General features: G+C 45.5%; 1 protein-coding gene and 1 long non-coding RNA gene across 10 annotated transcripts; one reads left to right on the top strand and one right to left on the bottom strand.

Moving 5' to 3' along the window:
• Positions 1-2,154: 2,154 nt before the first annotated feature.
• Positions 2,155-16,378, bottom strand: Cox7a2l (cytochrome c oxidase subunit 7A2 like). 9 transcript variants are annotated; one of them, NR_174178.1, is made up of 5 exons: positions 16,224-16,378; positions 8,073-8,195; positions 7,565-7,678; positions 4,084-4,212; positions 2,155-2,965 (listed from the first exon to the last, which is right to left on the bottom strand). NR_174178.1 is itself a non-coding variant. In NM_001106704.2 (3 exons), exons 1-3 carry the CDS (start codon positions 15,907-15,909, stop codon positions 2,825-2,827), a joined length of 363 nt encoding a protein of 120 aa, NP_001100174.1. In that variant the 5' UTR covers positions 15,910-16,157; the 3' UTR covers positions 2,155-2,824. The 9 variants fall into 9 exon arrangements, 4 of the variants coding, with proteins under 4 accessions (NP_001100174.1, NP_001386267.1, NP_001386269.1 ...); NR_174177.1 differs by lacking the exon at positions 16,224-16,378 and adding an exon at positions 16,001-16,157; NR_174180.1 differs by lacking the exons at positions 7,565-7,678; positions 16,224-16,378 and adding an exon at positions 16,001-16,157.
• On the top strand, positions 16,208-21,301 carry LOC134479098 (uncharacterized). Its single transcript, XR_010052175.1, has 2 exons — positions 16,208-16,701; positions 20,980-21,301. It is a non-coding gene; the product is annotated as an uncharacterized LOC134479098 (long non-coding RNA).
• Positions 21,302-23,269: the final 1,968 nt, after the last annotated feature.

Here is a 23,269-nt window from a genome sequence, read left to right as displayed (position 1 = left end):
GGCTTTCGCCCGATTCTTGGTACCAGGTCAGTGCGGGTGCCGACAAGAGCTACACCAGCAAAAGACTAAATGTGTATAGGCTGAGGGACTTTAAAACTTAGAATGCTTTATACTATGAGATCTTGATGAACAAAAAGGGGGGAGGCTATTGTTTAGCAGTGCTGCATTGATGTGCCAAGTTGACAAAGGTCAACTGTCCTGGGTAGCTTCCTGTGAACCTGACAGAAGCTAGAGTCATCTGGGAAGAGGCCTCTCGATTGAGACAGTGCCTCCACTCGTTTTGCCTGTGAGCACATTCTTGACTGATGATGGGTGTGGAAGGGCCAAGGTTCACTGTAGGCGCTGGCACCCCTGGGACGGTGGCCCAGAGGACTACAGGGAAGGCAAGCTGAACGACAGAAGTGAGGCAGCAGGCAGCACTCCTCCATCCCGGTTCCCGCTTCCCGGTTCCTGCTTTGAATTCCTGTCCTGATTTCCCTGGACATGACCTTCAAGCTGTAAAATGAATCCTTTCCTTCCCAAAGTGCTTTGGTCATGGGGTTTTATCACAATAGAAACCCCAACTAAGAAACAATCCTGAGAAACCAAATGAACTACATCCCAAGCAGAAACGTTTTCTTTGGTAGTACTCCCGCTCACCCCTGATCTTTTGAGTAGCCGCAACTCACACTTGACTTGGAATCTTGGTTTTGCTTTTGGTCTGTGGTTAGTAAGCTACTGAGCTACATCCAGGGTGCAGGCTGAGACAGGGTGACTGTGGCCCTGGCTTGGGCTCCAAAGCCTACCCCAGTGACACACTTCCTCCAGCAAGGTCACAACTCTTAATCCTCCTAATCCTTTCAAACAGTGCCACTCCCCGGTGACTAAACATCTGAGCCTCTAAGGCCATTCTTATTCAAACTGCCATCCCAGGTTTCCTTCCCCATAGCTATGTTAGCTCACAACTATGCATACATAACCCCAGACCCAGGATCTGTTTTCTTCTTCTCAGCTCCTTGGGCTCCAGGACATGCACATGCAGGCCAAGTACAGATACACACAAATGAAAACAAAACTGTTTTCTGTCAGGGTGTTTATGTACCATGTGCATGCCTGGTGCCTGCAGGGGGCCAGAAGAGTGTCAGGTTCCCAGAAGCCAGAGCTCCAGATGGTGATAAATGCTGGCAATTGAACCCAGGTCCTCTAGAATGATCTCTTAATCACTGAGCCCTTTAATTATTAAAAATCTTCCACTATTTCATGTTTTTTATTTTTAAGCTCAGGTCTCGAACTTCTGATCCTGTCTCAGCCTCCAGAATATGAGGACAGGGGTGAGCTAGTACCACATTTATTCTTAAGAGGGCACTGTTCCCTGCCATGGCATCAGCTCATGGACATTATGCCTGCTTTCAGCACTGACAAAGAGCAAGTGAAGCCTAGCAAATGGGTAAGTAGTGTCTTAAGTGAACTGACCTTTACAGGTCCTTTTCACTAGGGAGAGGGGGTGGGGGGGTGGGGGGAGGAGGTCTTAGAACCCTATTACTGGACTCTGAGAAACTGTCTGGTAAAGAAGGAGCTGGGCTGGCTCTGCCACTCCCCAGCACCTGACACTCAGGTCATTAGGGTCACTGAAGGCAGGCTCAGTGATGGAGAGCACTTGTTCCTGCAGAGGGTTCAATTCCCAGAGGAAGGTTCGCAACCCACTGAAACTCTAGTGCTGGGGGATGTGACACCCTCTTCTGATCTTCACCGGCACCAGGTATACATTCTGAAAAACTGCTCAACTGAAAACAACTTTCAAGCTGGGCACGGAGGCGCACACCTTTAATCCCAGCACTTCCCAAGGCAGAGGTGGGTACATCTCTGTGAGTTCAAGGCCAGCCTGGTCTACAGAGTAAGTTTCAGTGAACCAGTAAAACAGAGAAGACAGGGCTGGAGAGATGGCTCAGCGGTTAAGAGCACCCGACTGCTCTTCCAAAGGTCATGAGTTCAATTCCCAGCAACCACATGGTGGCTCACAACCATCTGTAAAGAGATTTGATGCCCCCTTCTGGTGTATCTGAAGACAGCTACAGTGTACTTATATATATAATAAATAAAATAAATCTTTAAAAAAAAAAAAAAAAAAAAAAAAACAGAGAAGACACTGGCTTGAAAAAAAAAAAAAGCCAAAAGTCTTTGCTCATGTATTTATTCCGCAGTCAAGTAAATCATAACGTCAAGCCGCAGCATGATTAAAGGAGAATTACTGGTACAGCTGTCTAAAGTGCAACACTGACAGGTGTTCTTTCCCATGATGAAACAAAGACACACTTCCCTAAGGTCTGGGAGAGGCAAACAACCCTTTGAAACAAACTGCCCAACAATTAGAGGCAGACTGCAAATAATTTCTACTAGCATTTTTCTGCAAGGTGGAGCAACCCCCCGGGTGGCTAACTCAAGCCCTCATGTCACCCACCTGTGCCCTGGCTTTGGTCTCCTTCCTCAATCACACCTACACCCAAAAGGCTTCTCTGCTTCACACTCAGACACCCCCCGAGTCCCGGAGGCCCTGAGCACTGCTGGCCATGAGTGAGTTTGTGAACAACTTTCACCCAGAATCTCGTGGGAGACCAGGAGCACGATGGCTCAGCGATGGCTTGGTGTCATTTCCTTAAACAATAGTTCTAACTGTAAAACAAGCTGACATCTGACAGGCCATCTGCACGCCATAAACAAACCAGTGTATTCTTATCTTTTCCTTTGTTTGCAAAATGTTAAGGAGACTATCCAAGGGGGGAAAAAATGAAACTCGAGAATTCAAAGGGTTTGTGTCACAAAGTAAACCAGTCCTCCACAGGCAAATTCATTTGTTTTTGGGCTTCGAGGCCATGTAGAGGGCGATCAGGCAGTAGATGGTCCCTCCCACTGTGAGAGCCATGGTGGTCCGGTAAAGCATTTGGTCCGGAAGGCCTCGTTTCAGGTGGATGGGCACACCGTCAGCCTTCTGCAAGGCAAGAAGGGACAATGAGTTGCCTAGTAGGAACAGATTTTACTACAAACTGGAGAAGAAAATCTTGTCCATCATGAAAACTACTCCACAAACATAATATAGCGGGGACTGGGATGCATCAGTGTGGCAGAACACGGGCACACTTCCTCACCAACGCGGCGCACGACTTTAAGTCTGCATCATTCTCTACAGCCAAGTCTGAGGCAACCAATGAGCCAAGTCCATGTTCCTAAGGCCTTTACTACAGTCTCGCTCTGCAAGGAAGAGTCCTGGAAACTTTTGAAAGGATTAGGCTCTCTGTAGGACCCTTAACTCATCTTGTGCAGACCCCAGAGGCCTCTTAAACCTTACTCGTTAGATTTAAAAGACTTACCCTGAACATGGACGTGCTCATGCAGTTCAGGATGGACCTGAACCGGGACACATTCTTGTGGGGAGACAGCCCTGTAAGGACAGCTCTGCCACTCCCCAGCACTTGACACTCAGGTCATTAGGGTCTCGATTACCTCTAAATAGATTAATCATATTCAAGTGTCAATTCTGGCTTCTCTCTGTTGATGACCTACCTAAGAAGGCTTCCTGACTTCCACCAATTGTACAGTGAACTGTAGCACCAAGAAAGCCACACACAGAAGAAAACTGGCTGCCAAAACAGCTCAGCAGTTACAAGCCATTGCTGCTTTCAAGTTAGTTCCTACAACCACTTATAACTCATCTCTGCATGAACAGACAGACAGATAGACACACACACACAGAAATTTTTTGAAGTCGTCACCGCATGTGTGGCAATCATTAATAGGTACTGGCTGATTCAGTGTCATTACACCCGCCCCTGAGTTCTCTCAGAGATTATGAAGAAGCACAGTGCACGAGTGGTCTGAAAATCCTCGTGTGAGTGGCAATGAGATCATTAGCCACGCCCCTGAAATGGGCATATTGACCTGTACAGATGTTCCATTATTAGTCAATGGGCCAAACTGAAGTAAAGAGCTCTACTTAAAGAAAAGGAGGCTGGGGAGAAAACAACGGTAAAGTAACTCAGTTTTTCTAAACCTTCCACCCCAACGCACACAGGTCCATGTGTCCCAGCTCTCTGCCCCGACCTCAGTCACCTGGAAGAATCTCTGTAGCTCTGGAACTTTATTCTTCCCAGCATAGTCATATGCTGTCACACTGGAGGTCAGTTTGGTCGGTGTGGCAAATATGATAGGCGGTGCTTCTCTGGAAACCGGCTTAAAACCCTGCAGGACAGACACAAAGAGCAACAGAGGCCATGAGTATGTCTGTGCAGCTGAGCTATTTCTGGAGGCAGCACTAATGGTACAAGGGCCAGAACGGGCAGGGTCTCTGTCACTTGCATTATGGGTCTTTGCGTGTTCTCAACCCTCTGACAAATACTCCTAGCAGCCTTCCAAAACAAACTCTACCAGTGAGATGGGAAGGACAAGAAAGGCCCCATGTGAGCTTCAAGAAGTACGTTCCATGTCTATAAGACCCTGATGTCCCCTCCTCTGTCTGGGTAAGTCAGTAAAGAGCCCATGCATGTAAGGAGGCCTGAGCTCACTCCCCAGCACCATGTAAGAGGCTGGGGATGGCAGCATCAGCTTCTGATCTCAACACTGGGAGGCAGAGTGGAAATGGGCAGATAGATTCCTGGTGCAAACTATACTGGTGGTAGTGACACACACCTTTAATTCAAGCACTCAGGAGGCAGAGGCTGGAAGATTTCTGAGATTGAGGCCAGCCTGGTCTACAGAGCGAATTTGAGGACAGCCAAGACTACACCAAGAAACCCTGTCTTGAAAACCCAAGGACTACATATTCCATGATTCCATTAACAGCAGTGCAGCACAGAGGCAGAGCACTGCTGTTTAGCACAGGAGTGTAAGAAGGTGCTGGATGAGGAGGACAGCTTTCTTCTTGAAGTTATGCAACTGTTCTAAAGTTAGCTCTGGGGGCTGGAGAGAAGGCTCGGCTATTAAAGAGTAGCTGTTGCAGAGGACACAAGTTCAGTTCTCAGCACCCGCAAGGCATGGCTAGCAACCACCTGAAACTCTAGCTTCTGGGGACCCAATAGCTCTTGACTGCATGGTGTGATTGTCTGCATATGCTTGGCCCAGGGAGTGGCACTAGTAGAAGGTGTGGCCTTGGAGGCAGTGTGTCACTGTGGGGTATGGGCTAGGAGACCCTCCTCCTAGCTGCCTGAGGACGCTCAGTCTGTTCCTGGCTTCCTTTGGGTGAAGATTTAGAACTCGGCTCCTCCCGCCATGCTGATAATGAACTGAACCTCTGAACCTGTAAGCCAGCCCCAATTAAACGTTGTCCTTTATAAAACTTATATTGGTCATGGTGTCTATTCACAGCAATAAGACCCTAACTAAGACATACGGGTACCCAAACACAGGTGTACATGCCACACAGACATACACAGTTAAAACATAATAAACCTTTTTTATGTTTGGACAGTGCCTTGGAATGTAATGTATAAACCAAATTGGCCTCAAACCTATAAAAAGAAACCTTAAGGGGGCTGGAGAGATGGCTGGTTAAGAGAACTGATTGTTCCTCCAGAGGTCCTAAGTTCAATTCCCAGCACCCACATGGTGGCTCACAACCCTCTGTGATGGGATCTGATGCCCTCTTCTGGTGTGTCTGAAGACAGCTAGTGTATTATATGAGGCTGTCGTCGAGATGCACCTGGGAGGCTGCTGGGAGCTCAGGTTGGCCTTCACCTCTTGGCTTCACCTCCTAGTCGGCTGGGCTATAGGTACACACCGCCACACTACTGACCTAGATACTTTAAATGGGTGACCTGCATGGCAGTTATTTCAGACAGGGTCTTACCGCGTAGCCTCCAATGACCAGGAAGCTCTAGAGAACAGGTCAGCCTTGAACTCGGGAAGATGCACCTGCCCTGCCTGAGTGCTGGGGTTAAGGGCTGCCCTCTTGCTCTTTTCTAAGAATCGAAGGGCAGGTTGAGGATGCAGCTCCTGCCAAAGTCCCTGCCGAGCACATGCAGCCAGCACCACAGACACAAACCACCCAAACCCAAAGGGGACAGTTTTGCTTTTTCTCTAAGGGCACAAAGCTGTAAAGTAACTTCTGCACACAGTTCTGCACAGCAACACTGCACACTAAAGCTGAAGGTTGAGGCTTACAAGCCAGTAAAAGTGTCCCTTTAGATTCCAACTAGGGATTCTAAAAGTGAGGACAATGTGAGGTCTGAAATAAGTCTGAAGTCTAGACTGCTAGTCTTTATTTCTCAAATTTGTAACTGACAAGATCTAGAGATTAGATATTTAAAAGATCAACATAAAGAGAGGAGGGAGGTTGGATAAAAATGAATTACAATTACCAGGCTGGTCTCACTCTGTAAGGGCAGAGCCCTGGAAACTTTTGAAAGGACAGGCTCTCTGTAGGACCCTTAACTCATCTTGTGCAGACCCCAGAGGCCTCTTTTTTTTTTTTTTTTTTTTTTTTGTTCTTTTTTTCGGAGCTGGGGACAGAACCCAGGGCCTTGCGCTTCCTAGGTAAGCGCTCTACCACTGAGCTAAATCCCCAGCCCCTCCAGAGGCCTCTTAAACCTTACTCGTTAGATTTAAAAGACTTACCCTGAACATGGACGTGCTCATCAACTAAGCATGAGGATTAATGGGATCCAAAACCAAGACCAAAAAATAAGGTTCTGAAATAAGGCTGGCTGGTTTGGAACTGGCCCGTCTAAGGTAATCACTCAGCTGGTATGACGGTCACCTACTTTACCTCAGAAGGACGTGCAAAAGCAGCAGCTACCTCAACAGCTTTTAATAATTCCATAAACTATAGAGATTCAGAACACACTTTTAAAATTGTCTTATTTCATTATTTTTTTTAAAGATTTGTTTATGTATGAGTAGGCTATTGCTGACACACCAGAAGAGGGCATACTGATGGTTGTGAGCCACCATGTGGTTGCTGGAATTTGAACTCAGGACCTCTGGAAGAGCAGTCAGTGCTCTTAACCGCTGAGCCATCTCTCCAGCCTCCTTATTTCAGTATCTTATCCCATCAATTATGAATTTTGCATTTTCCCCAATGAGGCTCAGCTGTTTTCAGGGCATTGTCCATTCACAGTGCAGCCTGTTGGCCCTCAATGAAGAACAGGCATGGTCCTTCACCTTCCTGTAACACGGTAAATCACCCACCCATTGTATAGCCAACAGCCAATGTTTTCAGGCACTATCACTCTGGAGACTCAAGCTCCCCCACATGCCTATTTTACAGAACGAAACCCCAAGTTCTAGACCTGGAGGCGGTGTCCCATGTAGAGGCAGGCAGATCTAAGGTCCAAGTCAGTCTGGTCTACACACTGAGTTCCAGGAAAGCCAGAGCTACAGAGAAACCTGGTCTCAAAAGAGCAAAACAAACAAACAAAAACCAAACTGAAGTTCTTATAACAGCTTTAGAGCTTCGTGGTGCTACATGGGCACCCTTCTCTGTACTCCCCTATTTCAGCCCCTTCCTTCCTTCTCCTTAAACCCCCGCACCTCCCAAACTGCCAGCTGTACTTCCCAGCACCTGACATTGCCGCTTTAGGGAAACTTTCAAAAATACCTTTTTTGGTTTCTGCCATGGTGGCTCACAACAGGTCCATGTATCCTGAGCTGGCCTTTAACTCACTTGCAGCCCAGGCTGGTCTTGAACTCCTGATCCTGTTACATCTGCTTCCTGAGAGATAAAATTATAGCATCACACCTGCTCTACTTTTGTGAAAACTGCATGTCCTCCTCCTGACCCTGAAAACAAGCTATCCCACTCTCACACCTTGTTTTCTCCACAGCATTAACCACCAGCAAACATGCTACACTCCTTTATTTACTGTCTCCTTATGCAAAGGAAGCCCCACAGATGCAGGATGCTGGTCATGTTTTGGTCACTAATCATAAGCAGCTGATAGACAGCGCATTCCCTACACACCTGCCAGACAGGTGACTGCACCGCCAGCCTGCAGCTTCACCACAGTAGACTACTAACTGGCACTTGCCAGCAGAGCCTCCCTCCTGTGGCAAGGGGAAATTAATCGATAGGCTATACTTACTTACTTACTTACTTACTTACTTACTTATTTAATGTATGTGAGTGAGTACACTGTCGCTGTCTTCAGACACACCAGAAGAGGGCATCAGATCTCATTACAGATGGTTTCGAGCCACCATGTGGTTGCTGGGAATTGAACTCAGGACCTCTGGAAGAGCAGTCAGTGCTCTTATGCACTGAGCCATCTCTCCAGCCCTAGGCTATACTTTTTAATGCTGATTCTGTACATAGTCCCTACCTCTAAACAGTTCACAACACTTAAATTCGAATTGTTTAATTGCTAACAAGTAGGGAAGGAAGGTCTCCCAGAGATTGAAGGCAGGGCCACAAGAATGCTAAACAACGACCCCCGGCCACCCCTCCGGCCACGCCTCCAACCTCTCACTGCTCCTAACTGTACATTTTGTTTTCTTTGGGATAGGGTCTTGGGAAGCTCAGGCTGGCCTAGACTTCCTCTGCAGCTAAGGAGGAGCTTGAGCTCCTGCTCCTCCTGCTTCTACCTCCCATGCTGCACCAGGACACTGAGTTCAATTTTTAAAGAAACAATATGTTTATTACATGCAGCGTGAACAGGTTTGGCAGTGCTTAAAAATTTAAAAAAAAAAGGTTAATTTTTAAATTCTATGTACTGTATGTGTTTATGGGGGGAGGGGTGGCACATCTGTGTACATGTAAATGCAGGTGCGTCCGAGGAGACCGGCGGAGAGGCTCAGATCCCTTGAGGCTGGAGTTACAGGTTGAAGGCCAATAGGCTGGGATATTGGCAATCAAACTTAGGAACCCCGAAAAAGCAGTAGGTGTTAATTAATGGGCTGGCCATCTCTCCAGCCTCCAGTTGAAATGTTTAAAGACAAAAGTAATCCAGATTTTCCTCTTAGAGCTGACTGGCTCAGCATCTCTGCCTCTGAGGTCTAAGGAAGGTATAGACAGGAAGTGTTTCCCTGGGGCTAGGGTCAAGGCTCTGTTAATATCTGCTCTTGCTGAGGGCTCACGCGGTGGCTCACAACCATCCTCAACTCCAGCTCCAGAGGATCCCACGCCTCCTGACTCCTGTGGACATGGGACACGCATGTGGTGTACATACACCCATGCAGGTAAAACTCTCGTAAAGAACATATAATGTTAAAGTTTTTAAATGTTAACCTATCAATCTCCTCACCTCTGATTTATGACTGAAAACCAGATTAAATCTTCAGTGACGAAAGTCATTTCTAAGTGAAGCTAGACACCCTCACCATGTCTCTCTGCTAGCTCATACTCCAATGCCTCAAATTCACTATCAACTTCTCAGGACCCGGCTGAATGGAGAGTGCTGCTCCCTCCCAGTCCCACATCATCATGAATACTCCTTCTGCATGCTCAGCGTGCCATGCATCACTAAGATGGCGCTACCCCAACTTTCTGCATCCAATATCCTATTTACTCCCTACAAAATTTACTTATTTTATCATAGGCCTTTCTTTCATGACTCCCCTCCACAGTCAAACTCAGTGTCTCCTCCACTCCTCTTGTCCCTCAGTTCCCCACAGCTGGACATCATTCTAGTGTCTTTAGAATGGCTGGGTCACAGAATAAAACTGTATTTCTCTTTTAAGAAACTGCTAACTGGACACAAGCTAGAATCATCAGGAAAGTGGGACTCTCAATTAAGAAAATGCCCCCTAGGATTAATATAGTAAAAATGGCCATTTTACCAAAAGCAATCTACAGATTCAATGCAATCCCCATCAAAATACCAATCCAATTCTTCAAAGAGTTAGACAGAACAATTTGCAAATTCATCTGGAATAACAAAAAACCCAGGATAGCTAAAGCTATCCTCAACAATAAAAGGACTTCAGGGGGAATCACTATCCCTGAACTCAAGCAGTATTACAGAGCAATAGTGATAAAAACTGCATGGTATTGGTACAGAGACAGACAGATAGACCAATGGAATAGAATTGAAGACCCAGAAATGAACCCACACACCTATGGTCACTTGATTTTTGACAAAGGAGCCAAAACCATCCAATGGAAAAAAGATAGCATTTTCAGCAAATGGTGCTGGTTCAACTGGAGGGCAACATGTAGAAGAATGCAGATCGATCCATCCTTATCACCCTGTACAAAGCTTAAGTCCAAGTGGATCAAGGACCTCCACATCAAACCAGACACACTCAAACTAATAGAAGAAAAACTAGGAAAGCATCTGGAACACATGGGCACTGGAAAAAATTTCCTGAACAAAACACCAATGGCTTATGCTCTAAGATCAAGAATCGACAAATGGGATCTCATAAAACTGCAAAGCTTCTGTAAGGCAAAGGACACTGTGGTTAGGACAAAACGGCAACCAACAGATTGGGAAAAGATCTTTACCAATCCTACAACAGATAGAGGCCTTATATCCAAAATATACAAAGAACTCAAGAAGTTAGACCGCAGGGAAACAAATAACCCTATTAAAAAATGGGGTTCAGAGCTAAACAAAGAATTCACAGCTGAGGAATGCCGAATGGCTGAGAAACACCTAAAGAAATGTTCAACATCTTTAGTCATAAGGGAAATGCAAATCAAAACAACCCTGAGATTTCACCTCACACCAGTGAGAATGGCTAAGATCAAAAACTCAGGTGACAGCAGATGCTGGCGAGGATGTGGAGAAAGAGGAACACTCCTCCATTGTTGGTGGGATTGCAGACTGGTAAAACCATTCTGGAAATCAGTCTGGAGGTTCCTCAGAAAATTGGACATTGAATTGCCTGAGGATCCAGCTATACCTCTCTTGGGCATATACCCAAAAGATGCCTCAACATATAAAAGAGACACGTGCTCCACTATGTTCATCGCAGCCTTATTTATAATAGCCAGAAACTGGAAAGAACCCAGATGCCCTTCAACAGAGGAATGGATGCAGAAAATGTGGTACATCTACACAATGGAATATTACTCAGCTATCAAAAACAACGAGTTTATGAAATTCGTAGGCAAATGGTTGGAACTGGAAAATATCATCCTGAGTGAGCTAACCCAATCACAGAAAGACATACATGGTATGCACTCATTGATAAGTGGCTATTAGCCCAAATGCTTGAATTACCCTAGATCCCTAGAACAAACGAAACTCAAGATGGATGATCAAAATGTGAATGCTTCACTCCTCCTTTATTTATTTATTTTTTTGGCTCTTTTTTTTCGGAGCTGGGGACCGAACCCAGGGCCTTGCGCTTCCTAGGTAAGCGCTCTACCACTGAGCTAAATCCCCAGCCCCTTCACTCCTTCTTTAAATGAGGAAAAAGAATACCCTTGGCAGGGAAGGGAGAGGCAAAGATTAAAACAGAGACTGAAGGAACACCCATTCAGAGCCTGTCCCACATGTGGCCCATATATATACAGCCACCCAATTAGACAAGATGGATGAAGCAAAGAAGTGCAGACCGACAGGAGCCGGATGTAGATCTCTCCTGAGAGAGACAGCCAGAATACAGCAAATACAGAGGCGAATGCCAGCAGCAAACCACTGAACTGAGAATAGGTCCCCTGTTGAAGGAATCAGAGAAAGAACTGGAAGAGCTTGAAGGGGCTCGAGACCCCAAAAGTACAACAATGTCAAGCAACCAGAGCTTCCAGGGACTAAGCCACTACCTAAAGACTATACATGGACTGACCCTGGACTCTGACCCCATAGGTAGCAATGAATATCCTAGTAAGAGCACCAGTGGAAGGGGAAGCCCTGGGTCCTGCTAAGACTGAACCCCCAGTGAACTAGACTATGGGGGGAGGGCGGCAATGGGGGGAGGGTTGGGAGGGGAACACCTATAAGGAAGGGGAGGGGGGAGGGGGATGTTTGCCCGGAAACCGGGAAAGGGAATAACACTTGAAATGTATATAAGAAATACTCAATAAAAAAAAAAAATTAAAAAAAAAAAAAAAGAAAAGAAAATGCCCCCTTACATTGGCCTGTGGGCGGTACCACTCCTGGGTCGGTGTTCCTCAGTGCTATAAGCAGGCTGAGCAAGCCAAGAGGAGCAAGCTAGGAAGCAGTGCTTCTCTACGGCCTCTGCTTCAGATCCTACTCTGACTTCACTTAGTCATGGAGTGCAGGATGATGTCATTATGCAGGTGAAGGCAGGTATAGGAGAGAATGAGGCCTGTCATTGGATGAGAGGGAAGGATGGGCGGGAGAAAAGCTTTAGGAGGAGACTGGAGTGAGGGGGAGGAGCAGCCAAGAGAACATGGAGGATGATGTTAAGTTCCTCTCTGCACATTTAAAGGTTGTTATGAATATTCTTTAAGGGATGGATGTGTACAGGGATTTGTATTTCTAGGTGGGCAATTATCTATTATCAATTGGATCAGAGGTTATTGTGTTGTGCGTTCTTTTATGTGGCAATTTAATTGAGTTCAAGTGAGTGTGTGGTGGCTGGACACACTGAGCCACCACGGAATTGGATGTGTATATCTGGCATGGTGGCAACCTGCCTTGGGAACTAGATGGGTAGAGAGATGTTGCCAGGCTCAGAGAGTACCCATTGGCAGTGTGATATGGATTGGGGCTGAGTGGGTGAGACGCTTTGCTGAGTGAGATGTAAATATCTAATAGATGTCATGTGGCCCTACGGTACTGACTCTAGTGCGGGTTTAAAAGAAACCATCTTATTAATTTTACTGCCAACAATGGAGAGTAACTGGAGACAAAATAAACTCTCTCCTCCCCAAGTTGCTTTTGGTGATGGTCTTTATCACAGCAATAAACACCCTAGCCAAGACACTACCAAAGTACCTTCCAGGGTGGCTACCCCATTTTAAATTCTCTCCAACACCATAGCAGGCTTCTGGTTTCCCTACATCTTCATCTCCACAGGCTATTGTCTGTCTTTTGATCATAGGTGCTCTGGCAGACATGAAGTATTTCACTACCGCCTTGATTTGCTTTTCCCAACTGACTAATATGTCAAGTACCTTCTCATGCTCCTCAATTTACTTGTGGCACATGTCACAAAAAAAGACGAATGCTTTTCAATCAGCCACCATCAAGCATTCCTTGAGTCATTAGTTGCCATGAAGTTGATTTACAAATGTGCTACTGTTGCAGAGGAAGCATTTCCATATTTGGTTATTTAATCCATGCTACCTACTCACTTTATGTACTGGATGTCATGAACATTTTCATTGTACAGTGCACTGTGTCCAAGGAAGGAAGACAAAACACTACTAATTATGAGGTCAGAGCACGGAGGAGAGGGGATGAGCGTGACCCTGAAAATGCTAGAGCAGGCAGAGGAGTGATTCTCACGAGGCAAGAGAAATCTGGTTCAACTTCTAGGGTCTGACCCTGAGCAGTTTATTTTTGACATATTTAATGAACACAGAACAACTATGGGCAAAACTTTTCTCTTGACAATTATCACAACAAGCTTAAGAGATAAATCAATTGTCAAAAAGTAATAAGTCGTGCTCCACTATGGCTTCCTCTTCAGTCCCTACCTCGCGCAGTGATCGGTAGAGCTGCTAAGACAAAATAAACCCTTTCCTCCCAGAGTTGTTTTTTGTCATGGCCTTTTGCAATGAACACCTAGCCAAGACACTCTCAAATGAAGACACCCAAACTAAGACACGCATTTGCAAAGTGCATTTCTTTAGCAAAGTATCTATGCTGCGGGAAACAGTGCTCAGAATAAGGGTCTAGGGAGGAAGGGTCTGGAATAAGCAAGTCAGCTCTTCTGCAAGTACACAGGAACCCTTCCATACTAATGGGTTCTACTGACTGAGAAACAGTGCTCGGAAATCTGGGGTAGGCGTAATATCCTGTGGGGTTCAGGGTGAAGCACAGACCTACAGATAGCAAAAGGTCACCAGGTCACTGAATAGATCCAGTCCCAGCTTTCTGGATGTAAATGGTGTAAGTCCCCTTTGTTGAGAGCCTGACAGTTTTAACGTTCCTGGTTCCCCCAGTGCTATCTGTGGACACAAGTCTATAGGGACCGTGGAGCCAGCCCAAATCTACAATTTATAAACGTCCACCTAACCTTGCTTCTTTCCACACCGCCTAAGCAAAGTTTAAATGAGCTGGAGATGGAGCTCAGTGAGAAAGCACGTGTCTAGCATTTATGAAGTCTTGGACTCAATCCCTACAACCATATAAATAAATGTTTTTGAGTAACTTAGAAATTCTAATACTAGGGTGAAATCTAATTCAAGGGGAGCCAAACACACCCCACCCTGGATGTCCTGTCTATATCAAGGGCATCATTAGGCAATTCCTGCTCTGAATATCAATTTCATGTCGTCATTTAGTCAGATTTTTACTTTCTCCTTCTAAACAACAAAGCTTAGACTTTGCTTCAGCTCTACTAAAAACAATCTACAGGACTAGAGAAATGGTGAAGCAGTTAAGAGCACGGGCTGCTCTTTAGGGAGGACCCAAGTTTAATACCCTGCACCCACATGACTCCCAACTGGCTGTAATTCCAGTTCCAGGAGATCTGGAACCTCCTCTGGCTTCTGCAGACCAGACGGCATGAAGACAAAACACTCATATACGTATGCACTACAGAAGGTACAATGGAAACAGCCATTTCCCTACGTCTTCTGTCAAGAAATCAGACAATACTGGCAATCCTTTCCTTACAACTCATTACACTGGGCTTTCCAGATACCACATTAGCTTCCCTTCTAACCCTGGACTGTTCTGAGTGAATTTTCCTCATTCCCTTTCACATTTCTGTAATGGAACAATCGTCTCTCTTTTTTTTTAATTTATGTACTTCCAGAATGATCTCTCCATCAGCAAAGAGCCGCCTACCAGCCATGTCTGCTAAACACCACATTCATAAAACTCAGCAGCTACCAGATACATCATATCACCAAAAACTGAACACCTAAAAACACTTAAGACTTTTCCTCTTCAGCCTCCCATAAAATTCAAACTCAGTCCTTCTTGGCCTCCATTATCCTGAAAGTACATCTAATCTTGGATTGAAATCCTACTTAAACACTCTCCCTTAAGATGTGTCCTGTAAGGGTAGACATGAGGCAATAACCAGTCTCTGTTACAGCCCATACGAGTCACTATTCTAGCTAAGGCTTTTCAGCTTCGTGTTCCAGCAAGGCTTCTCGATCCACTCAGAGCAATGATTCAGCTTCTGGAGAATATATATATCATTTATCCGGCACCAACCATCTGCCAAAAAAACCCCGCTCACTCGACACATAGCATTTAACCCAAATTAATACTGCCCTGAACCAGAAAATGCTTTTGCTCACAAAAAAAAAAGTAGCCGTCAAGGTCACTAGATCAAGGCTGCTAAATTTAGTACTAACCCAGTATGAATGGACCTCTAAAATACCACATTTTCACAACACTGAGGCTGGAGATGGAAGCGTCATCAGTAGGATCTGTCTGGATAAATGTCAGATCGCCCAGTGGTCACGGTCACCGTCTGCTACTTTAAAATTAGCGAAAGCTTAAACGTTGTTGGCTGTCACTCCCCATGCTCTCCTCAGTATAGGAAAAAAAAATCCATGCCTTATGAGCAAGCTTCTCAATCCCGCCCTCCTCAGTCTTCCATTTGGTAGCTGGTGAAGCTGCTTTCTGAGAAGTGACAGGAGTAGTAACGTAGGGAAGTCACAAAGGCCACCTCAAGGAGAGAGAGCGGAAACTCAAATTCAGTTAAGTCTCCTGCGCACCACAGACTCTACGGGAAATCCATCTTAAATAAGCAGCCACCCCAAGGGTCACCTTGACCCCCGCAAGGTATCAGACCTATGTTTTGTGCCATGCAAACCTTGCCTAGGGTGCCGTACACACAGAGAAACCTCGGCGACTGCTCCAAGCCTGCGTGAAAGGATTCCAGGAGACGCGAGTAAGCCGGACCCATAGGCCGGCAGAAACCCCTCCCGGCTCGGACGTCGCGACTGCCTGCCTCGGGCCGCCGTTCTCTCGCTCAAGGCGACGCGGCACACCCGTACCTGCGGAGTATAGGCTTCCGAAGCCCAAGCACTAGCCAACTTCTGCGTGAAACTGCTAAACTTGTAGTACATGTTGGCTGAAGCCAGCTTCGCACTGCCGCTGCCTGTGCGACCGCCCTAGAAAAGGACCCGGCTTCCCCTTTGGCCCACCCAAAGCTCGGCGCAAGGACCCAGATCCAAGATGAGGACTGTCTAGATAGCGCCTGACCCAAAGTATACCCACTTAAGCAACGTCAGGGAAACAAACCGCGCTCTCTCAAGACTTAGGGACGTAAAAAGCTCTAAAAGACATGGAAAGAAGCTGTGCTGAGGCTTTCCGAAAACTCAGGCTTCTTTGTGCTGCTCATTTGTATGTGGGCAGTACCAAGACGCTATGACAGATGCGCAAGCGTCCTTTGGACAAAGAGGGCGGCTGAGAGCGCCACTCGCCCAGAGCGTTCTGGGCGGGGCCTGGAACTGGGGGCGGGGCCCGGCACGTAGGCGGGGTCTCGTCAGGTCCAGGTCCCGCCCCATTTGAGGGTTATTAGTATCTGTTGAGGGGTCTTAAGTTCCTAGGGTTGTTAGGAATTTCACCTCAATTAAGTCAAGAGCAGCTTTTTGGAGCCGGCAGTGAGTACATTACTTGTAAGCGAAATTCTGTCTTAATGCCTGGAAAAGTGACCAGAAAGGAGAAGAGTGATCTAGGAGAGAGAAGAGGAAAGGTGAGAAAAGAGAAGAGAGGAGAGGGAGGGAGGGAGGAGATGGTGAGAGGAAGAGAGGAGAGAAGGGAAAGAAGGAGAAGAGTGAGAGGGGAGAAAGAGGAGAGAGAGGAGAAGGAGGGAGAGCAGGAAGGGAGAGAGGAAGAGAGAAGAAAGAGGGAGAGAGGAAGGGAAGTAGGGAGGGAAGGAAAGGGAGAGGGAGAAAGGGTAGGGGAGGAACCTGTAGGCTTTGCGCAGAAGGCGTACACTTAATCAAAACATAAAGCACCTGTGTGTGCATCTTGCTTCTTTTGAGAGTGAGATCACTGTCTTCTGCATTCATTTATGGGAATTGGTTGCTCATCTCTCCCTGGCCTCTGTTCTTTGAGATAAATGCCTGCAGGGGAGGTGACTTGGAACACTTGTGAAATCTCTACCTTCTGCTTGAATGATGCAGCTCAGTTACAGCTTCCTGGTTATAGTAGTACTCAGCGCCACGCGGTGGGGCTTAAACTTCCACTCTGAGGCAAAAGCTACATAAAAGGAGTGTGCTGGTTTCTTACGCTCCAGAGACAAGTTTTTAGTCCTATCATTTAACCAGAGGTTTCTGCGCACACCTGATAGGTTTGCATACACTGTATTTTAAATGTAAATTGGTAATAAATAGCTAATGCTAAGCTTGATGTAGTATTTTCTCTAAATGTATTGAACCCCCACTACTCTAGACCATCTCTGTTTTACAGCACAGGATAATGAGGCCCAGAAAAATGAAGTAATTGCTGAGGCCAGCAATTAGTGGCAGAGTTAGTCACCAGGCTCAAGAGTACAGATAAATAGATATAAATCCATTCTAAGAAAAAAAAGAGTCAAAACTGTGCACTCCTGAGCAAAGATGTGATCTTTATAAATTCAGCACCTCTAATACCCTGGACAGCAAAGATTCCAGCTTCTTCTAATGATAAGTAATCCAAGGTTACTGTCCAGTCTGAGTTATTCTGTTGCTGCAACCAAACGCCATGACCAAAAAGCAAGTTGGGGGAGTTGGGGATTTAGCTCAGTGGTAGAGCGCTTGCCTAGTAAGCGCAAGGCCCTGGGTTCGGTCTTCAGCTGGGGGGGGGGTTGGGGAGGGGGAGCAAGTTGGGGAGGGGAGGGTTTATGCAGCTTACACTTCCACATTGCTGTTCATCACCAAAGGAAGTCAGGGAAGGAACTCAAGCAGGTCAGGAAGCAGGAGCTGATGCAGAGGCCATGGAGGGGCATGGCTTACTGAATTGCTTTCCCTGGCTTGCTCAGCTTGCTTCCTTATAGAACCCAGGACCACCAGCCCAGGGGTAGTACTACCCATAATGGCTGGGTCTTCCCACATCAATCATTAGTTAAGAAAATGCCTTACAAGGCTGGAGAGATGACTCAGCCGTTAAAGGCTACAACCAAAAATATAAGAAATGCCTTACAGTCAGATTTTTGTGGAAGTTTCTCAATTCTGTGCATTTTCTCAGTTGAGGTTTCCTCCTTTCAGATAATACTAGTTAGTGTGTCAAGTTGACATAATTCTAGCCAAGATGGTGCCTTTACAAAGGCATGGGATAATGTAAAAAAGAGAAGAAAAAGAAAAATCGAAATTTCTGTTTGAGTTCTAGTTTCTCCACAACTGAAAGAATTGAGCCTAATTTAAACCTAATTTGGAACCTCTTTACCTCTTTAGTGGAGGAGTAGCCATCGTTACCTTGTCTCCTTTGCTCCTAGTCAGAGAGTCAACCATTCAGGAAATTATAAAGCTTATGGTAAGCTCATGGCCTTAGCTGCTTTATCCTTTCAGTTTTCCACAGAGCTTGACTATAGATAAGAAGCCTAATTAACACAGTTAATTAACACAGATCTTTTTTTTTTAGATTTATTTATTTATTTCTTGTATATGAGTACACTGTAGCTGTCTTTGGACACACCAGAAGAGGGCATCGGATCCCATTACAGATGGTTGTGAGCCACCATGTGGTTGCTGGGAATTGAACTCAGGGCCTCTGGAAGAGCAGTCAGTGCTCTTAACTGCTGAGCCATCTCTCCAGTCCGATCTTGGTTATTCTAATTCAGTGGTTCTTAACCTTCCTAATGCTGCGGACCCTTTAATACAGTTCCTCGTGCTATGGTGACCCTGAACCACAAAATTATTTTCATTGCTAATTTATAACTGTGATTTTGCTAATGTTACGAATTGAAATGTAAATATTTGATATGCAGGGTATCTGATATGTGACCCCCAAGTGGCTCACGGGTCCACAGGTTGAGAAACACTGCTCTAAATCATTTTAAACTAATCAAATGTTGGCATTTTTAAGAAGAGGAAGAGGAAGAGGAAGAAGGAGGAAGAGGAGGAGGAGAAAGAGGAGAAGCAGAGGAGGAGAAGGAGAAGCAGAGGAGGAGGAGGAAGAAGAGAAGGAGAAGCAGAGGAGGAGGAGGAAGAAGAGGAGGAGAAGCAGAGGAGGAGGAGGAGAAGAAGCAGAGGAGGAGAAGGAGAAGCAGAGGAGGAGGAGGAGAAGCAGAGGAGGAGAAGGAGAAGCAGAGGAGGAGAAGGAGAAGAAGCGGAGGAGGAGGAGGAGAAGGAGAAGAAGAGGAGGAGGAGGAAGAGGAGGAGGAGAAGCAGAGGAGGAGGAGGAGAAGAAGCAGAGGAGGAAGAGGAGGAGGAGGAAGAGGAGGAGGAGGAGGAGGAGGCAGCTTGCTAGCAAATACTGGGTGTAAGGACAGGTTTTTCCTAGGTTGATCTGGAGTAAGAAAAGTGAATGGTTTAGGAGAGCTCCCATCTCCCTCCTATCTCTGGACATGTTTTGGAAGAGGCTTCCTAGTGTCTAGCAGCATCAGGTGTAGCAGCTTTTTGAAGTCTAAAGGTGCTTGTCAACACTGCTGATTTTCTTAAAATCCCTGCCTTCTGATTTTAGATCCTGCAAGACATAAATTAAGAATCCTGAAAATGTTACACCAGCCAGGCTGTTCAGTGGGAGATAAAATGTCAGTAGCAGAGTGTGGGTTGGGATGTCACATGGAGTGGCTGATCGTGGAGAGATTTTTGTCTCATTTCCCAAATAAGATGCAGCGCTCTGACAGCACTGAGGCACACTCTCCTCAGCCGCACTGCACATCCCACCCGGCATCAGACAGCGTCCCTTTTTTTTTTTTTAACCATGATACCTTCAGGTTGTTCTCCAGATGGTCTGCTGAAGGGAACTGACCAGAGCTCAGGATAAAAAAGCTTGCCAAATGCTGAGTGATGCGAATGGGTGCGGACGCCAACTGGTGGATCAGAAGTGCTTGCTGCTTCTCCTTTTGTGAGGGCAGTGTCCTAACGGCCTCTGGCAGGCTGCTCTGTGAAAGCATTTAGGCCATGGATGGGAAGCCAATATAAAGTTCAAACTGAGTTATGCTCAACATAGATAGGAACTGCCTCGTGAAATAATTCTTATTCCCTTAATTTTTCCTAGAATTGGCTTTTTTTTCTTCTTTGATTGACGCGTGGCAGATAAGGCAGAGACAAAACACTTATCATAACAGTCAAGGTGTTTCTGACCCCTCTTATGGATTTCTTACACTTTTCCTTGTTTCCAAAGGATTCATATATTACCCGTGTTGATGTCTGCTGTTAGGAGTAGATAAATTCAAGGTTTGGTTGGTAAAGTGTTTGTCTTAGGCGTACTTCCCATGAAGAAGTGATGTCCAGGGCAGAGTCCCAAAGAAGCCCCACCTTTCCTTGTTTTACTGCATGTTTCGTTGCCAACTGTGTGGACCGAGTGACCCTTCCTATCCTGGGAAGGCCATGGGTGCGGTTGGGTTGTGGCTGTTCTGAGGTTGTGTCCCAGGTGGAATCGGGGTCGACCAGGTGTGGTGTCACAGTGACATTATACTTCTCTCTGTGACTCGTATCTACCACCCTGGGCAAAAAGTGAACAAGCATGAATGGGAGGTAGAAGGGACACATTTTCCCAAGATCTGACATTTAAAACTGCTGCAGTCATCCTCAAGAAAAACCTCTCTGGCAACGCTTTGGGAAAGCAAACTGAGAGCCAAGGTCACTTCTGATGCTTATGACGACACTCTGTGCAACGTATTCAGTGATTTTCACGAGGAGGAAAACTCAGCTATTATATTTCATTCCTTTTTTTCATCAGATAAACCCCTTAACTGGTGTGTGAATTTTTGTCTTCAAAACCTAAGATCTAGGATTATATTTTTACTTTAAAACAGCCCTGTGTGGAAGCCTGGCCTAGTCTTAGGGGGAGTGGAGGGTCTGATGGCCATTTCTTGCCCTTTCAGGACAGCTTTATTGAGTTTGGGAAGAACACGTTGACATCAGCTCCCTGCTCTGTCCTTCTCATGGTTGAATGTCAATATGGCGCAGCAAGCTGCCTCCCAGTTGCCTGCCTGCCTGCCTTCCAAGCAAGTCAAAAGCACATCCAAGGAGATTATGGATTTAACTCAAGTTTGACACATCACATTTCATTTCACTGGTAAAGAAAGGCTGAGGTATGACTCATAATTTATTTTAAATCATTTTAAATACACTTAATTATGCACAAGAAAAAGTTGAGCTCCAGAACAAGACTCAAGCTACTTTACATTAAATCATCGATGAAAATGCAGCACAAGTGATGTTCTGTCCACAGAACGAAAGGGAAACAGTGGCCTTTCCTAGCTCGGAGGTAACAGAGGGGTGCTCCTAGTCCCTGGTCATCATTTCTCTCTGCATCACATGTGTCTGCAGGATTGAAATGTTTTACAAAGTGCATATATTACCTTTATAAGTCTATGTGTATGGTACACACATACAATAACACACTCCCTAAGAGGCGACCTGCTATGGTGATACACACCATTAACGGCAGCATCTGGGAACAGGAGGTTGGATCACTGTGAGTTTCAGGCTAGCTTGATCCACATAACGAATTCCAGGCCAGCCAGGGCTACCTAGAGACATTCTTTCAAAACAAACAAACCAACGAACAAACAAACAAAAAAACCCGACCAAACAAAAACAAAAATGTCTCCAAAAGGCGTATAAATTAGAATTTAGAAAATGTTTCTTTTGTTATCTATATTCCAAACTATAGTTAATTTCAAACAATTTTTAACCACCCTGGAAAGATGTGAGAACTACTGAGTGACAGTTTCCAAGTTCTAAAGCATTTTGGAATTGGCTCCAGGGCCATTTTGCACTCTGGAGCTAACACGATATAGTGCTGCTTTTTATAGACGGAATGAATGAATGAACGAATGAACGAGTGAATGAATGAATGAGTGAATGAATAAGTCTACAAATGAGTGTGAAAATAAATAAACACTACCTCCACGCATCATGGTAAGAATGAACAGTTATTTCCATGCTATGCTGACCGCCATAGAGATTGGCGATTGAGAGAAAAGGAAATGAAGAATCACAACCTTGAACCGAGGCTTAGTGGCACATATCTGTAAGCCCAGCACTCAGGAGGTAGACACAGGAGGATCAGAGTTCGAGACCAGCCTGAACTGCAGACACCCTGTAGAACAAAAGTCACAGTAGAACAAAAGCGAGCAGGAAAGACACACAGGCTTCAGCTGAAGCTCCAAGGTAGCATGAGTGTTTGGCCTGCAGGAGGCCCTGGTTCCAAACCCTGTGGTAATCAAATAATAATCAGCACACTCCTGGATCTCATTTGGATGATTGGCAGGTCATTTTCTTCTGAGGCATTTCTTGTGAGAACCCACCCGAACCTATCCAGTTTGAAAACATGGAGGGTTCTATGTCAGTGCTAGTCTGGAGATCCTGACCACAGTAGATTGTGAACCCACCAGGTTTGTGCTTTTGTAACTACTTCGTTAGCCCCTCTTGACCACAGAGTAGAAAATCTAATACAACAGGCTAATAGAACTAAATATGACAATATGGGCTGGAAAGCTTTAATACATATCCAATTAATTAATTTTATTAATCTTATTAATTTTTATTAATTTTACTAATTGTGTGTGTGTGTGTCACACAGATCCTGTCTGAAAAGTAACTAAGAGGAAGGGGTTATAATTAAAATTGTAACCTAAAAAACAAATTTCATGTGTGTGTGTGTGTATGTGTAATATATATATATATATACATATACATATATATATATATATTACACATACACACACATTCATTCTCTGGGGATCTAGTTTAGCTAGTAAAGCACCCTCCACACAAGTTTAAGTACCTGAGCTCCATCCTCAACCCACAAAAGAGCCAACTAAGCACTGTAACTGGTGCATTCATATACTTAGAAGGGGAGGCAGAGACACGCAGTCTCTAGGCTCACTGGCCAGCAAGCTTAGCCCACCTGTGGGTGTGCAATTCAGTGAGAGACCTTGTCTTAAAAGATAAAGTAGGGCTGGAGAGATGGCTCAGAGGTTAAGAGCACCCGACTGCTCTTCCAGAGGTCCTGAGTTCAATTCCCAGCAACCACATGGTGGCTTACAACCATCTGTAAAGAGATCCGATGCCCTCTTCTGGTGTATCTGAAGACAGTTACAGTGTACTTATATATAATAAATAAATAAATCTTTAAAAAAAATAAAGTGTTTAGTTCTTTAAAAA

Source organism: Rattus norvegicus, chromosome 6 (assembly GCF_036323735.1).
Source record: "Rattus norvegicus strain BN/NHsdMcwi chromosome 6, GRCr8, whole genome shotgun sequence".
NCBI lineage: Eukaryota > Metazoa > Chordata > Mammalia > Rodentia > Muridae > Rattus > Rattus norvegicus.
This window is presented reverse-complemented; position numbering and strand designations above follow the sequence as displayed.